General features: G+C 44.0%; 1 protein-coding gene across 1 annotated transcript in view; it reads left to right on the top strand.

Moving 5' to 3' along the window:
* MEGF11 (multiple EGF like domains 11) overlaps window positions 1-18,605 on the top strand; it is a 261,478-nt gene that overhangs the window by 158,907 nt on the left and 83,966 nt on the right. The window contains exons 8-10 of the mRNA XM_077828321.1: window positions 13,115-13,235; window positions 15,092-15,255; window positions 15,867-15,969. Of these exons, the coding sequence (XP_077684447.1) occupies window positions 13,115-13,235; window positions 15,092-15,255; window positions 15,867-15,969 (388 nt within the window). The remainder of the gene's footprint in view (window positions 1-13,114; window positions 13,236-15,091; window positions 15,256-15,866; window positions 15,970-18,605) is intronic.

The raw sequence follows: 18,605 nt of genomic DNA, 5'->3' as shown, positions 1-18,605 counted from the left end.
TGAGCCAGGCAGATGATTTTTGGCTGCAGTGTTTTGAATGGATTTTAGAGGAGCCAAGGTGCTTTTGTCAAGGCCAGAAGGAGGTTGCACTAGTTGAGGTGCATGGTAGCAAAGACTGGGATGAGAGTTTTAGATAGATAGCGTACTGAAAGAAGTACAAGATTTAGACACATTGTGGATGTGTGGGTCTAGAGAGAAGGCCGCCTCAAAGATGATGCCCAGGTTATGGACCTGAATGAGAGGTAGGATGCTAACATTGTCCACTCTGGATTAATCTGACCGTGTCTGGAAGTTCATTCCACAGCCAGGTCCACTCCACTGAGAATGCTTTATCCCCAGCTCCCACACACTTGGTTCTGGATTTAGTGATCTTCACTGCCCAGATAATTGTTATTGTCTTGGTGGTTCATAGATGGAGATGCAGTCTGTAATGTAACTGGAACCAGACCTGTTAATTGCTTTGAAGATTAGGATCAATGCCCAAGACTCGTTGCACAACTGCACTGGGAACCGATGGAGGGACTAGAGCACAAATTTGTTGAGCTCATGGCAACCTAAACCATGGAGGAGGCAGGCAACTACATCTTGCACCAGCCTGACCCTCATCCAGGAGGTGGGAGATTGAGTTTTCTGGTGAGACAGCGGTGAAAGAAAGTGTTTTTAGTCATTGATACTTCCAAGTGCTACAGAAAGTTTCTCTGTCAGTCAGACTGCATGCCTGAAGGCCTCCATTCACTGGTGTCCAAGAGAGCCCTCTATGGCATGATCCATATTTTACAGCACCCTTCTACCCTAATAAGTTCCAGCATCTCCACCTCGTTGGTTTTTACCATTCACCATCCAGGACCAGCAGTTGGAGGGCCACCATCCTGTCACAAGTTGATTTTGAGAAGCAGACATCCTGAAACCATTTCCAGGAACTGTCTTTGTTCATGTCCAGGTAGAGTAGCCACTCTCATTTGGTTATTGGCAAGGATGCCTAATGTGGCAAAGGTTTTAAGAAGGCTTGGCTTTCCAGTGCAAAAATGGGCTCAGCCAGGTGAATGACTTGTTGTCCCTGAGAGTCCCCCCACTAAATGCTCAGAGGCCAACAGAAGGTCCTCATTGGGTCCCACCTTGATAACCCTGCAAAATTTTCTCTGAATTTGCTAACCTGTCTGTTTGCACAAAAGATCTGCATCTGCATGTCCAAAACAGCTGCCCTTGCCATTTTTGTGGGCATAGGGGACTGGATGGTCCAGGAGATAAGCCTTTCATCCTTTGGCTACTGGTGCAAATCTGGGCTAAATCAGTACAGATTGAATATTATCTTCTGTTGGCTGTTCAATGGCCTGTATGAAATGAATTTGGTCTCAGTCCAGCTCCCAGTAGGCAGGTATCCACATCACTAATCCCATCTCTGTTGGCACTGATTGGCAAACTTGCTGCCAGACTGAACTACCCTTTCACCCTCAAGGTCAAGGTCAATGATGGGGCCATGTGACCAATCTTATAATACCAATCCAGGGCTGTAGTGTTTCTGTGAATAAATAGAGAACTCCATCCCTTAGACCTGTCAATCCTGGCACCTTTCACAAGCATTACATTCATCCCAAATGGTGTTCTAGTTTTGTTAAATTGTAGACACCTTTTTGAAAACTTGGTCCCCTGTGGGATGGCACTACCAGAGCAGCAGCCTCTAGAATTGGAAAAAATGGTTTAGCAGGAAGCTGGCCAATTGCAAGAGAGGAAGGCTTTTTTTTCTCAGCCCCAGAATGTAAAACAGTAAGACATCCGGCAACCTGATCCCGAAGTAGGGTCGTTATTGGGAGACCACCTATCCATTTCCAGGCTTTCAGATTCAGCTGCTTCCCAGTTGCTTTTTATACCAACAGACCAGGTGCTTGCTGCCTGTTAAACTTGTCCTCATTCTCCCCTTGGAGCTTCTGCTGACCAATTAGGCCTTTTTGCCGGATCACTGGCAGCTGCACTGGCTGGAAGTCTGTGTGTCCGTAAACCTGACAATGTTCACATCAGCCTCTGGCTGTAGGGGACATAATAAAGGATCCCCTTACACCCACAGGCATTTGTTGTGTGCTTTTCAAGAGGTAAACTATTGTGCTGGAATATTTAGCAAGGTCAGTGGATGCAGTTCACAGTGATTCTGCATGGTTTGCAGAAATTACGACTCTTGCTTTGAAATCCCTGCAGTTTTTTTCAAATCTCCCTTAGGAACTTCCTTTGTTTTGTTTTTCTCTCTCCAGTGGAGGAGCCTTTGAATCTGAACTGGGAAGGCCAAATTCTGCTCCATTACTCCAGGTTTACTTTAGCATCAATTATTGGCTTCCATGGCCTTGCCCCAGATTTACATGAGAACAGAATTGCCTTCCTCTATTAATGAGCCATGTCTGTTGTCCCCCTTTTTAATACTTGTTCAGTTACATGCAGCATGTATAATCTGATAACAGCTGTAGTCAAGTTCCAATTCTCCTCCTCTTTCTTCTTTTGTTTACTTTTTTCTGTAAACTCTGCTGCTGTTCTATTTACCTCAATACTCCAGAATTTTGTAGGTGGGTCCAAAGGAGCTAGTTTCCTATAGGAACTCAGAATGCTTCTCTCTGCTACCAGTTGACATATTGCTTCTGTTTCACCTTTAATTGGCAATGTGGCTATGTCAAATTTTATTTCCATTTCTGTAGTCTCATCCAGAACCAGAGGGGCTCAGTACCTAACTGCAGACTGAGTTATTTGATACGAATTTTGCAGGGAAATATATTGTTTGTTTTTGTCTCCAACTATTAAGCTTCTAAACTTAAATATCTTCATTGGTGCTATTTGCGTAGCTGTGGACAGTTCTTTGCATAGTTGCTGGTTGATTCTTTTTGTAGTTCAGATTCCAGATTGAAAATTTAAGGGTTGCAAAAACCACTACAATAGAATGTAAATCATTGATTAGTTTTTCATTTAATTTTCTATTTAACTGTGGTCTCTGAGGGCTCAATTTTATCCTTTTTTAGAAAAGTGCACGTAAGTCCAAAATCCCAGCATAATTTTGCATGTCGTGCATGTAATAGAACTTCTACCAGATACTAGTCTCTGTTTTTTCAGGGTGGTCATGCATGCATACTTTGAAAACTGCACATATCTTGTTGGTCTGCCAATGGGGTCTTTGCTTCAGCTAAACGTGGCTTAGAGTTGAAGCCATATTTACTGTCTGTGTGTATATACATGTTTGTGTTAACATGTGCACACTCTTAACTGTGCAGGTATTGCCGTGATTTTTTAGTGTGTGTCTTCAGTATTCTGACAATTCAATAAGAGCTGAAACCAGGGTCTTTTTTTTTAATGAACATGCACAGATCAGGATAGTAGCAGTGACCACAATTATGTTAAGCAGACAATGCAATATATGCATATTAAATTGCCCAGTTCAGTCTGGTAGAACCATAAATATGTAGAGCTGAAAAATATGATGGACCAAATTCATCCCTGGTGCAAGCCCATTGCAGTGAGTAGACTCACCCAGGAAAGGGTTTGGCCCAGTGTATTGTCACTTTTTGGACTACAGGGTTGCTGTACTTTGTGTGGGATGATTGAAGTGAAAGTCATGTTACATGCCGGCTGCACAAAAGGTGACGTACCTCAGCCTAAAGCCAGCACCTGCTGGGCTGTTCAGTTCTTGCTGTGTAGGCGAGAAGGTGCCTTTTATGGCATCACTGGAGTTTTTTAAGAACAGGGTAGGCAAACACGTGTCAGAGATGGTCTGGATTTACTTCGTCCTGACTTAGCACAGGGGGCTGGAGTACATGACCTGGAGTGAATGGGGCCTGGACAGTCATGTCTAATGGGCTAGTCAGGTGCCACACCAAAGGTCAGAGCTCAAGGGTGGGACATAGGAACTGGGACCTGGAGTGAGGCAGGAACCAGGAACGGATGGGGATAGGACAAGGTGGACAGGAAGGCAGGGCATCGGAGTCTGGTAAGCAGGCAGAGTCCATGGCAGCAACCAATCAGGGATTCCTCTAGTTTCTCAGACAACTTCCTTTGCCTCTTTCTGGTTTAAATAGAGCTCCCCAGCCAGCTGGTGGTGCTGGAAGTTACCCCCAGTCGGGAGCTTTGTGGGCAGGTCCCTTTGTGAGCTAGCACTTTGTTGGCTAACTTCTCCAGTTATTCAGGTGAGCTGCTGGGTAGCAACCATGGTCTGAGCTCTGCCTGCAGATCCGTGGGCCCAGGTTCAAGCCCTGTAATCCCTCACAGTCCCTTCTGGGCTGGCGCATCAATGGCTCTCTGAGAGGTAGTTTGCTTCCCATTGAATTCTCCCACCAGCGGTGTCCTGAAGTGGTTAACAAAGACGGGGAATACTGCCAGTTCTCTAGTATACCTGTAACAGAGGAAAAAAGACGACATCTGCAAATGATGGACTCCAGTCATTGACTTCTGGACCTCCAGGGAGTGTTGCAAAAACCACAGGATGCTATCGAGTGCTAGATGGTATGTTTAGCGCTCTGCTTATGCTGACCTCCCTACTGCAGAGCTGAGCAGCCTTCTCAGTTGGGGACCAAATGTACTAGTTCCAAAAAGGCAAGAGGCCACAATCAATACTTGGAGGCAGATCCTTGTCACAGGCCCCTTCCTTTGTGCCACTTAGGCAGTGCAAAGGGAGCAGAAACTACTCCTAATTCCCAGCTGGGGATTTTCCCCGCATGGAGGCGTTCACAACAGATGTAGAGTCGGCATAGCCAGCTCCTACATCTACATCTTCCTGCTTGTCCAGGGAGCAGAGTGGGATGGCCGAGTGGAGTGTGCTCTGGTTATCCTCAGCAGGTGGTATGGTTTCTTAAAGTTAGATTGGGCTAACCAGGGCAGGGCTGGGTCAGAGAATCAGGGAGCCGTAGCTGGTTGTTTGTTCTCATTTTCCCCTCTACGTGCCTTCCCCTGGGCTGCCCTGGGCAGTGATGTGAGGAAGGGAAGCCATCCTTTACTAGGCACTCCCTGAGGTCGGTCAGAGCTAGGTGAGCTTCTATTGTGCTCTCCTTGGGGTTTCCAGAGCCTGGCAGGAAAGCAGCTCATGGAGCAGCCAGAGGTACTTTCTCCACCCTTCCTTGTGAGGCAGCTGGTGTAAATTAGGTTAGCTTCATTAATGTCAATGGAGCAATGCTGATTTAGACCAGCTGCGGATCCAGCCCATTATCTTTGTTAAATTCTGTATGTATTTTTTTAACATGCACATCTAGGTGATATGGAGCATAGGAATAAAACTACTACTGGAATCAGGCCCATATGCAGAATAAATTATTTGTATTGAAAATTTATTGTAACTGATTATGTGAAGGGGGGAAAAATCACACAAGGCTAGATTCTGCCACCCTTTAATCACACTGAGCATTACTTCACGCCACGAGCAATTCCATTGAGCCAGAACATTTCCCACCTTTGATGCGTGAGGTGTGTTAGTGCTAAGCACTGGACAGAGTGTGACTGGAATAGCTCGTGCTATGGCAATCCCCAGAAACTGGCACATCTCTAGGGAACTGCTGGTGTAGCCTAGAGCAGCCCTTAGCCTGCTCTAATTGACACTGGGAAATCAAGTGGCCCCAGTGGGGGAGTGGAAAGGTAGCTCAGAGCACAGTTTGGCCACATTTGAGATTCTGGCCCATTTTCCTTAGTGGGACTGCTTGTGGAGTAAAGTACTGCTCACCATGAGTAAAGTGGCAGAAATAGGCCCATAGAAAAAACATATGGGCTCCAATTCACAAAAACTCACTAGATACAACTGTAATCCAGAGTACATTGAAAAAAAACAAATTATGAATAGTTTTGTTGTCAGTTTCCACACTCAATTCTCTCTGCTTTATTTATGCACAGCAAGGGCTTTGGTTGTTGCACCATTAGAAATGTAGCCAGTACTTCCTTGTTCTGATCTTTGGGATTTATGCACCTGTATCTCAGATCTCACAATATATCTTCTAACAGGACTCGAAGTATGTTTTATTTTGCTGACTAACCCTTTCCAGGAAGTCAGGCTTTCTCTTTTGTTTCTGTTTCACTAAAACCCTTTTACAATAAACTAAATTTCAGAATTATTCCCAGGAAGGCAGATTTACTGTATACATTAATATATTAGGACAAATTCAGAGGTGAAGTAAATGACAATGTCAGTTACATCCATTGGTAAATCAGTGTAAGAGGATGTAATTTAAACAGCAAGGGATAAAAAAAAGTCAGATTTTAGAAGAAAAAGCAACACATCACACCCACATCCAAATGCATCACTGCCACATGTGGCACTAGTTGGTATTATTGTGTTAGTCTTGCTGGAAAGCCGCAGGATTGGTTGTGGAGAAACTGAACTAACCCCTTGCTTCTAGCATTGATGTCTCCAGAAGAGATACGATGCCCTCAGAGGAGTAGAATGGGGAAGCCTTCACTGATGCCGTATTGAAACTGCTTTATGACTAAATAAAGGACTTCAGTCTTCAGGACTGTCAAGCCCTGTAACTTTCAGGAGCACTAAATTCCCTCTTTAAACAAGCATCACCGTCCCTCTCCCATCCCCTCCCCATCTCAGAGAAGGAAAGGGTGAAATGATGAAGTGAAACTGTCACTAGAAAAGGTTTCCCAGTGGCTACTGCAGTCTGTACGTGCATTTAAATATTTGGCACAGCTATATCAAATGACATAACAAACTGAGTAAAGGAAAATGTGTCCTTTCTCAGGAACAATGATTATCTGCAAATTTAAACCCTAGATTATACTAGTAACAAGAACCTTATGGTTGTTGCACTAACCTCTTTTCTGCATTTTATCATTAGCACCAATAACAACATCTGCAGGGAGTAATTAGTATTGCCCAGAGGGGAAAGGAATTCTGCCAGAGGACATCATTATGTCTGGAAAACTAAAGATGTTGTATTGTAAGGTCATGAATAAATTGCTGGAGTCTGGGGTGGAGGAGAAAACAGATAAAAAGTTCAAAGTTCCATATTTCTGTTAATGTGCCTAAGAAGAGCACGTTAAAATTTCCATTGGAATGTCATTAGGGAAATTAGTCAGTTCCGCCAGTTCACTTTGCTGGATACCATATGTTTACCTTGGGGGAATGTTTGGAGAGAACCACTTTGGGTTGATTGTAAATGTCACAATTAAATAAGTAAATATTACAGAGCTGTATCTGAGATCTGCACCAGTGCACAGATCCTGTATACCAGCACGTTGGTGTGACCTATTATGTATATATGCACATATAAATATGTACTTTGTTAAAGTAAATCCATAGCAATCAGCTTATCTGGACACACAGACACCAGCCACAAACAGCTCCCATATTTTGTCTTCCTGATCTGTTTATCTCTACATACCTAATGCACTGTACATGCCCTTCTGCAACCATTCCATCTATTTTGTGCATGCATTGTAAACTCTGAGGGCCTGTGCATGGGATATCCCCTGTTGCGGTTGATAGGAGCTGCGTATATAACTCAAATGGTGCAATAAAAAATTCTGTAAATCTTTCAGTTTTCAGAATATCAAATTAGTCATATAGTGAGTACAGTTTATTATTGGTCCAAATATGTGGGACAGTAAATGTCCTCAATTCCTATTTACTCTGCTAGGAGATAAGGGCACTGCGTGGACCTTAAGAACACTTACACAAACCTGTTGTCTAGGTTTTTATAATGTGAACTTAAGGTCACATTCAATAACAACTCTGTTAGCCTTCTGCATTGCAGAAGCCGTGAAAAATTGATTTTCTGTTTTCCCATTGACTTCAATGGATCCAGGTTTGGTCCCGCAGTGTAAACTTTTCCTCTGGATTTTATCCACTTTTCAAAGTTTTAATTTCTCATCTCTTAAACGTTCAAAATACAAAAGCCACCAATTATGGCCACAGCTTTGTGCCTGCCACAGTTGCTCATTTTTAGAATCACAGCTGGCATCAGAATACTGGATACCAATTTCCAATATTTTTTCTTCTGGAAGGCTGCTTTTTAGGCATTTAGGAGCATTAAAGTCAGTGAGAGCCTTTCTGTGGACTTCGATGAGCTTTGTAACAGGCCCTTAAAATGTGAGAGCCATTGTTTAAAGTATAGCAAGAGCATGCCTTTAACAGAAACAAATAAGCTTACACATGCTGTTAAGGCAATCATGAATAGGAACAGTGCTTATTTCTTTAAGGATCCAGAATTTGTTCACACAATAGCACTTAAAGCCTTTGTGTGTTTTTAAGCTCTACTTTCCATTTTACAATAACTGTTTTTGGGAACGGAAATCTCCACCTTACTTGTGAACAGAAACAAGACATGTTATCGACTGCTATCTGGGAAGATGGATGTTCTGGCCCTCATGAGTCTATTAATATTTGATGCTGATGGATGTGAACTGGCAGCTTGTATTATTGATGGAATTTGGTTCCTTGGACCTAGCCTATCAATACTTAGGGGAGAATTAACAATAATGAGCATTGCATGCCCAAATCTCTGCCCAGTGCTGTAAAAGCCTATCATTTAGTTTTAGCAACAATTAGCTAATATTTACAGTGCTTTGAAGATGAAGGGTTGTATTATTGGTACTATTAATCAACTATTCATTCTGATTACAAGTCAACTCTTCGGCATCACCAGTGCCAGACATTCCATGTGCGTATGCTTGGTGTACTGTGACGTTCCCATCATGTTAAGGATTAGAGCAAATGAAGGACCTGCTCTTATTAATTGCTGAGCACACCGAGAAGTGCTGAGTAGCTTCAGCTCCTGTTGAATACTGAGGTGCTCAGTATCTCACAGGATTGGGCCTGAAGAAGATGTTGTAGGAAGTGAGAGGACATGAATCAGGCAGACAGTGCTTTATGAGGAGAGATGGACTTTAATGCTACAGTTTCCTGAATTAGGGCTGATACAATTCCGGCTAAAGCCAGTCAGAGTCTTTCCATTGATGTAAGTGAGAGTTGGATTTGACCCTTAAAGCCATAAAGTTTCATTCAGATGGATACAGGGCATACATTTTGATGAATTGAGCCTTAGAATTATAGAATATCAGGGTTGGAAGGGACCTCAGGAGGTCATCTACTCCAACCCCCTGCTCAAAGCAGGACCAATCCCCAACTAAATCATCCCAGCCAGGGCTTTGTCAAGCCTGACCTTAAAAACCTCAAAGGAAGGAGATTCCACCACCTCCCTAGGTAACGCATTCCAGTGCTTCACCACCCTCCTAGTGAAATTTTTTTTCCTAATATCCAACCTAAATCTCCCCCACTGCAACTTTAGACCATTACTCCTCGTTCTGACACCTGCTACCACTGAGAACAGTCTAGATCCATCCTCTTTGGAACCCCCTTTCAGGTAGTTGAAAGCAGCTATCAAATCCCCCCTCATTCTTCTCTTCTGCAGACTAAACGATCCCCGTTCCCTCAGCCTCTCCTCATAAGTCATGTGTTCCAGCCCCTTTATCATTTTTGTTGCCCTCTGCTGGATGCTTTCCAATTTTTCCATATCCTCCTTGTAGTGTGGGACCCAAAACTGGACACAGTTCTCCAGATGAGGCCTCACCAATGTCGACTAGAGGGGAACGATCACGTCCCTCGATCTGCTGGCAATGCCCCTACTTATACAGCCCAAAATGCCATTAGCCTTCTTGGCAACAATGGCACATTGTTGACTCATATCCAGCTTCTCGTCCACTGTAACGCCTAAGTCCTTTTCTGCAGAACTGCTGTCTAGCCATTCGGTCCCTAGTCCGTAGCGGTGCATGGGATTCTTCCGTCCTAAGTGCAGGACTCTACACTTGTCCTTGTTGAACCTCATCAGATTTCTTTTGGCCCAATCCTCCAATTTGTCTAGGTCCCTCGTATCCTGTCCCTACCCTCCAGCATATCTACCACTCCTCCCAGTTTAGTGTCATCTGCAAACTTGCTGAGATTGCAGTCCACACCATCCTCCAGATCATTAATGAAGATATTGAACAAAACCGGCCCCAGGACCGACCCTTGGGGCACTCCACTTTATACCGGCTGCCAACTAGACATGGAGCCATTGATCGCTACCCGTTGAGCCCGACGATTTAGCCAGCTTTCTATCCACCTTATCGTCCAACTTCAACTTGAAAGACTGGAGCAAACAAATTAAGCGCTTCTGAAAGTTTATGATGTCCATATGGATCACTCTGGAAGAGAGATGTTAAATATCAGGTTATTTATAGCTAGATTTTTTTAATATAGCTGTAATGTTTTCAGGGGTATATATTTGATTGAATTAGCTATTCCTTCCCATCTCACATACCAGATTCAGGCTTTTCACTACACTCATTAACCTTCTGAACTTCACAGAAAAAAAAGAATAATCAACATAAGGTGCACAGCTGTTGATTAATTTTACTAAATAGGATAGAAATATAAAGTACCATATTGCAAGAGGGAAGATCCAATAAACAACATTTGATACCAGTTTAATGGAACATATAACTCATTAACAACTGGATAGAAATGTACTGCAATATTATCCAGTGAGGCAGGTGGGAAGGGGTGCATGGAATTTACATATCTTTAACAGTACCTTAATGTATTTAATTCACAGGTCATCCTCCCCAATCAAGTTCAAAATGTTAATAACTGGTTCTGCATTTATAATTAATAATATCTTAATGCCAGTGCTACAGTTCAAGTGCATTTTCCTGTTATATAATTAAGAAGTTAAGTGTACGTGGCAGTTGTCACTCAGCGAGTGTTCTGGAGGTCTGGCTAGTTATAACCAGGGAGAGAAATCTATTTAAGCCAGCTAGGTGGGGGAGACAAGGTGTTCTGTTTTGTTTTTTTAATTCAGGGTTGTTCACCCAATAAATATAACTGTGAAGGGACAAAGTGGCCAACTGTGGTTAAGCCACAAAGTACAGTATAGTTAAATTACGTACCATAATGCTCCCCAAAACCCAACGACATTCAGAGTAAAGGCTGAATTGTCATGATGATACTGGGCATTTGTAGAACACCTTTCTTCTGAGAAGCTCCAAGTGCTTTATAAACATTTACACCCCTCACCCCTGCGACTCAAGTAGGGACATATTATTGGAACCAAACCTACAGCTGGGGCAGATAGTGATAACTCTGCAGAAGTCCGGGGAATTTGCACCACCTGAGGATCTGCCCCTTGGTATCCATTGTACAGCTAGCACAGGGTCATGTTACATCTGCATACCCATAGTCACCGAGTTCGCAGCGGAACCAAAGGTCCAGACACTCCATCTCTAGGCCACACCTTCATCCTCCTTACTGGAGCATTTTAGATCCAGACCCTATATTGCCACAGCAGGGTGACTGAACACTAGACTTTACAAATAGCTCTGCTTTTCTTTCCTTTGACAAGGAAATCGTTTTTACTTCTAGATCACCGGTTCTAATCCAGCACAGGTTGTAGTAATCAAAAATTAGCAGTGACCACTGGCTGTTCCATGTCCTGTGTGAAATGAGTTGGAAATCTCATTCTAGTTTCCACATCACAACAAACGGGTCTATAAGTGGCACTAATTGGCCACCTCATTGTCACTCTGAGCAGAAGGGCGAAGGACTGACCGGGCATAGAGACTGAATGCCTCTCTAACATCCAGATCAACTCCCGGTTCCCCCACATCCGTCTGGAGGCACATATGGCAGTGGGGTGAAGAGAGCACTTCAGAAACCCTGGCTGTCAAACCGGCTCCTCTTTACAGCCAAGCGTTTTTGGGGGTCTTGTCTCTCTCTCAACTGAGGTGAAAGCCATCACCTTTTACAAACACTACATTTGCTAAAAAATTAGACTACAAGATTTGCTTCTGGACAGAGCATATTTGTATGGTTTAGCTACCATCCACTTAAAACAAGAGTTCTCTGTACAATAGAAAGGCTGAAAGTCTCTTACTTAAAGTCTCTTACTGTACAATAGAAAGCTGGAAATTCTCTTAACCATCTGTGGATTTGTAGTACTATAAAATCTGACCCTATGTCCTTTTGATGTCTTATTTGCTGCTTAGTGCTGTAAAACGTAGTTTCCCGCAGTGAGGTGGTACTTTTTTAGAACTTAAGCAAATGGACATTTTGTACATTTGTATCTGCTGATAAATGCACAGTCACATCAAAGGAGTGATAGTTCTTCTCCTGGGCACACACGCATAAAATCTGCACCTTTGATCTTTAACTAAGATGTGGGTGTCAGTGCAGTGCATGGGGGCTTTCTGTGAAAAATAACTACATATTCTAATTAAATTCACTAAGAAGAGCTTCAGTGTAAGAGCTCGATTGTGACTTACACAACATTCCTGCACAAGGGAGTAGCAGAGAGGGTATGCTTTCCCTGTGCATTTTTGCGCGCTTCTCAGATCTTGGGGGCATACAGGACTAAGGGGATACTGCTCACTATTTTACTCCTTTGCTACAGCAGGTGAAGAGGATACGGACAGAGTCTTGGTTCCATCCCCCTACTTGCCAGCCAGTACAGCGGAGACAGCTCAGGGAACACTGTAATTTGCTACTGGAGCAGGCCAAATTGCTAGAGTCCCTACCCCAGAGCTAGGCAGAAACGGGCTGGGCTGTAACCCAGAGAGGTGTCTGAGTCACAATGCATCCATAACTGCTTCTCCAGCAATTCAGGTTACAAGCACCTCTTGTTCAGGGCTCTGTCGAACATCACAGTCCAGCCCTGAACAAATGCACACGCCAGCTAGGTTAGTGTAACAATGTGAAGGTCTAATGGACTTTTACTACTTAATTTTTCACACCCACAATCTGTGGTGGATGAATACACATGAGCTCTGTTAGGCTTCGGTTACTGAAAAATCCTTTCTTTGGAGCCTTTGTGTCAGACTCTGTGTGTTTTGTAAGCGGTGTTTTGGTTAATGCTCTAACATCTGTTCTAGGCAGTTTGTTTTTGGAACTTTCATACCTCCTGTTGAACGGCTTCCAGAAACTTGTCCCTTTCCTCCAAGTCAATCAAACCACTAATTGCATCATAATCCTAGACTCAGCGGTGACCGTTCAAGCACTGAAGACTAAGCTATCAAGTCTTAGTGTGCTGTGTACCTTGCTGAAAGTGAAAGCCTCCTTTATGTGCAGATGAGAATTTCCTGAAATCCATATTTTTCTGCCTGACACTGGTTTTATTTTGGTTTGCAGGGAGATGACTGCTCCATTACTTGTGGGGCCGGAACATACGGAGCCAACTGCTCGTCAGTGTGTAACTGCAAAAATGATGGGGCATGTTCCCCGGTGGACGGCTTGTGTCTTTGCAAAGAAGGTAAATGTAATTCAGAGGGAAGAGTTGGCTACTGGTTGCACTGGGTGCTGTAAATGTCACTGTCCCTTTTAAGGTATAACAATGCAACAGTATGTAAATTGTAATTGATTTGCAACTAAGCCGAATTGCGCAGTCAGCAGCTCCAGTGTGTTCCATTTGTAAATTATTAACTATCTCCAGGTGTTTCTGAAAGAGTCTGAAATGGCAGGGTTCACTCCGGGCCAGATTGCATTTGACAGTCTGCCCAGATGAAGCGGTGGTGCGGAGCTGCACTGCCTCTCTAGCAGACCAGAGAACAAATTGCGACTCAGAGTCGCAACTCCTCCCCCGCTGCCCATTGCTCTGCATCTTGTGTAGCAGTTCCCTCCCCAGCGTGCACCTGGACTGCCACTCTGGCTGGCAAATGGGAGGGAGCAGAGCTAGGGCTCCTCATACACTCTGCCCCTTCCCCGCCACTTTCTCTCAGGGTGAGTAGCTCGTGCTCTCCCACAGTCTGAGCCCAGGAGTAAAGACGGCCTTCCTCCCTCCCCTTATTCCGCTGTGTGGCCGAGCCAAGGCTGGGCCAGGCTAGCCCTGTGCTGTTACCCAGTTAGCTTCCTGTTAATATTGATTGAGTGAGGCTGGCTCCCATCTAGGTAACTGGAACCTCCCTCCATCCAGAGACCTCCGCAACTGCAGTCCTAGTGCTTCCCCAAACACAGGACCTGGTGTGGCTAGCATTGCCACAGGGCCATCCTGCAGATACACACGCCTCTCTGCAGACGGTAGCACCTCCTCCATGGGGATAGCAGTGACTATGCACCGCTTGTGTTCAGAGGAGCTCTGGGAGGCTTTCTGCCTTCCTGACCCACAGGACCTTCTCCAAGCCCTGTTTGGACTGTGCATCTTCTCACTGCCCCTGACAGGCAGCTGTGCCTGTATGGCCTCATATGGCATGCTTGAGCCCTAAACCAGCACGGAAGCAAAGAATAATAAAGACTCGAAGAAGAGCTCTATGTAAACGTAAAAGCTTGTCTCTCTCACCAACAGAGGTTGGTCCACTAAAAGATATTACCTCACCCACCTGGTCTCTAATATCCTGGGACCAACATGGCTACAACAACGCTGCACACAATAATAAAAGCTGGCATTTCAAGCGGGAATTAATCAATCACTGTATAACTCCATTTCACTACAGTGCATAAACCATGGTATTTCTGCTAAACTCCATTACATATTGTAGCAGCATATTGAATGCTGTTGCGTGGCTGGCAGTAAAGATCTGAGCCTCAATGGCTCGTTTGTGTGTGTGTGAGCTGCTTTATATTAAAGAGCATTCCCACAAAAATAGAATGTGAAGAACCAGCAGTGTCATGTAGCAGTTCTTCCGCTTATGTTGTATACCCGCTCTTCAGTATGCAAAAGGCCTTGGTTGTTCCAGATTCTCTCCCTGCCTCAGACCTTTAGCAGTGCTGGGGCCAGAGAGCCACCAGATCTCCACAGCATAGCTGTCTCCTATATTTCCCCCACCCAACTCCTGGCCCTTAGGAGTCAGAAACAGAAGGCAAACCTTAGCCCCAGGCTGCTCTAACATATGCCAGGGCCAGCCAGATTCAGAAGGCTGCAATTTCTGTGCTCTTCCTCCCTGCCACCTCCACCCTCTTGCACCTTACAGATCCTAGGTGCAACAAAGAAACTTGGCCATTCGGTCCGTGTGGAAAGTGCACGTTACAAGCTGTGCTTGTTAACCTGCTGGCTGTAGAGAACGGCGTAATGCTGCAAATGGACGCCTGTAGCTCTGTGTTTGTTTTTCTTTTTCTAACAATGACAGTTGAGGAAACCCTACCCAACTTTGTTTCTCTTGCATGTCTCTTTAGGATGGCAGGGTGTTGACTGCTCCATTCCATGTCCAAGTGGAACTTGGGGTCTAAACTGTAACCAGACATGTTACTGTGCCAATGGGGCAGCCTGCAATCCAGTGGATGGGTTTTGTCTTTGTTCGCCTGGATGGCAAGGAGAGTACTGTGATCAGGCCTGCCCTGTAAGTATTAGTAGAGTACACCTGCATCTGTTTTCAATAATATTCCCAGATGATGTGTATGGCACTCCTAGAATATACAATAGATGGATAGAACATTTTTGTCATAGGCTCTAATGGAGGAATGAAAAAAGTAATCTTAAATAACAGATCAGAGTTCTAAGTAGTCAAGTATCATAGAATATCAGGGTTGGAAGGGACCTCAGGAGGTCATCTAGTCCAACCCCCTGCTCAAAGCAAGACCAATCCCCAATTTTGGCCCAGATCCCCTAAATGGCCCCCTCAAGTATTGAACTCAAAACCCTGGGTTTAGCAGGCTAATGCTCAAACCACTGAGCTATCCGTCTCCCGCAGACTAGTAGACTAGTTACCTTTTGTACTACATGCTACCCGAGCTCTGACCATGTAGTCTGCGTTGTCTCTTGAACATTGTTTTGTGTTCCGAGTTTGGGTTTTTTTTAGAAGTGGTAGGCATCATGTTTTTTCACCCAGACTGTCGCATGTTAATTTAAAAAAATGCAACTTAGCATTAAAATGGGCATGATAGATGATTGTGCACATTTAAGGACCAAAATCTGATTACTAAGGCGCTTTTAAATTTATGTTTTTGGAAGGATGGAACATATGGTCTTAATTGCAGTGAACGCTGTGACTGTAGCCATGCAGATGGGTGCGATGCCGTCACTGGTTATTGTTGCTGTCTTGCTGGGTGGACAGGTAAAATTACTAAGCTATTCTGCATAATATGCACGGTTCTGATTCTTATATCACCTAGTTAGCTCAACTGGCTGTGTAATTTTAAACAAAATATACAGGAGAGAGATTCTAAGAATTTATGCCATCAGAAATGCTCATGATGAGGGGATAGGATAAATGGCTTTGATTAAATTTGTATTCATATTCATTGACGAAGGCTTCAAATCCTTGAGCCAGATATTACTCTTCTGTAAAAAAAAATTCTTGGTCACGAGGAAGCTGTTTTAGAAACCTGCAAAGTTTTTCTCATGCAGTTTTTTCTTCTATTGTCCTCTCTGTAGGGAGACATTTGTGTCCTTGTGGATCCTGAAAAAAGAAAAGGAGTACTTGTGGCACCTTAGAGACTAACCAATTTATTTAAGCATAAGCTGTAGCTCACGAAAGCTTATGCTCAGATAAATTAGTTAGTCTCTAAGGTGCCACAAGTACTCCTTTTCTTTTTGCGAATACAGACTAACACGGCTGTTACTCTGAAACCTCTCATTATGCAATGCCTTGTGGATCCTGAGACCTGCATTTCCAGGAAAGCAGATAGCAAACACATGGTGCATTACATTTTTGCTTCTCCTATGGCAGCGTAGCTCCTATGAGAATCATATGGCCAGTAGCTGTCTCCTCTGTATTTATACTTTACCCACTAACCACAGTGCCAAGAACAGTAGGTGTGGAGAGCAAGTTAATGCTGGCTCTGCAGTCCATTCTCCTGATTGCATAGAAGGAGCAGAGAGAGGCTTTCCATAAGATCCCAGAGAATGCTGGCCTGCCTTGGAGATCCCAAAACACTATCTGAAGGAAACTGAGATTCTAGTGCTAAAGAGTCTCTGTGCCCATTGTCGAATTTGGGTCCTTTAATATCGATGTGGTTCTAGATGACAGCAATGAAAATAAACCACAGCTTACACAAAGTCAGCCTCTGCTCCGTTTGAAGCAGGGCAGCAACAGCTGGAAAACCTATGAGACTTACTTTTAAAAAATGAAAGTTTATTTTTGTGGCTTTGAATGCAAAGTCACATCATTATCCCTGCTGCCCTAGGGTGGCAGTAGCAATGGGAGATGCATTAACAATGCAGTTGCATTAATGGTAGCTTGCTTGGGGAACTCAGCTGCTTTCCTAAGAAATGTAAGATTTGGAACAGGAGCGGCAATGGGTGGTTTGAGCTAAAAGCAGCCAGCACATTCAGGATCCTGCAACCCAAGTCCTAATTAATGGCATAAGCCTCTGCATCCCTCCTGCTGAGTGGAATGATCAGCACAGCAGCTCACGTTCCTCAGGAGAAAAGCAGACAAAGCCACGTGAAGGGTTTAAAATTTGAAAACAACTTTTATAATGTAAAAATAAAAAGTGCAGTACACTCTTTAAAAACGGGGCTTCTTTTTAAACAGCATACTGGATGTGCATACTTTAGCAACTGGCCTTCCCCAAGCAGATCCGTTGTATAAGCTCACTAACACACTCTGGGGTTTGCATTCCTCGCTCAGGATACCTATGTCTCAGAGGCATAGAGGCATTCAGCTGTCCTGGTGCCTCTCTGCCATCAGTACATCCATGCATCAGGCTGATTGTGTGTTATTGCTGACTTTTCAATGAGCAATTAGAGGGTACCCCTTCCGACAGGTTTTTTTGGCCACCATTCCAAAAGAGATGACATGATCTTATGAAAGTACAGTTAATCCCAGAATTGAGTATAATTTTGGAGGTAGGAAGGAGAAGAGTTTACTATGTTCTAGGCAGGGCCGGCTCCAGGCACCAGGGAAGGAAGCAGGTGCCTGGGGTGGCCAATAGAAAGGGGTGGCACTCCCTGTGTTGTTGGACCGGCACATCCGGGTCTTCGGCAGCAATTGGGCGGCAAGTTCTTCATTCCCTCTCTTCCTCTTCGGTGGCAATTCGGCGGCAGCCCAATCGGGTTTTTTTTTTTCTTCACCGCTTGGGGTGGCAAAAAAGCTGGAGTTGGCCCTGGTTCTAGGATATTTTCTTTGAACACCTCTTTGCATGTAGCATTCCACAAAAAAGTGTTTCTTGTCCTCAACTGCTATTCTATACCTCAGGCCGATATAGCCCAAAGGAAGATTTCCCATAAACATTCTACCCTTGTTCTCACAAACACAGGCACACTTGCAAATGTAGCCCACACGCAGGCGCAGACCGCTCTTGCTAAAAGTAAGGATAGTATCTGCAGTACCCCCCTGGTTTTTTTCTTTCACTACTGGATAATATACACACTTGTTACCTGCTACGGCCTAACTGCACCCTGCAAATTCTCCAGGCATGGAACACCATTGACTTCAGTAACTTCAGGATCACGTTCCAATTAGGGAAGAAAATATTAGGTTAGAATTTCAGCCCCGGTTGAAATTGACATCTAGATGGTTATGTGACAGGTGCATGAAAAATGCTGATAGACAGAGCCAACATGTATTTTGTCAATTCTGCTTTCAGTGTTTTTCCATTTGGCTTAACACCAAATAAAAGGATAAATTTGACTCATTTGAGTTTGAAAGTATGTAATTTCAGAGACTCGTCAGTTAGATAATTATATATTCACATTGGTGAGAATGTCATCAGAGAAGATTAATCTTATGGTCTGAAGTTGTTGTGA

Source organism: Eretmochelys imbricata, chromosome 10 (genome assembly GCF_965152235.1).
Source record: "Eretmochelys imbricata isolate rEreImb1 chromosome 10, rEreImb1.hap1, whole genome shotgun sequence".
Taxonomy (NCBI): Eukaryota; Metazoa; Chordata; order Testudines; family Cheloniidae; genus Eretmochelys; species Eretmochelys imbricata.
Note: the sequence above shows the minus strand (reverse complement) of the source record. Positions and strands in the feature narration are given on the sequence as shown.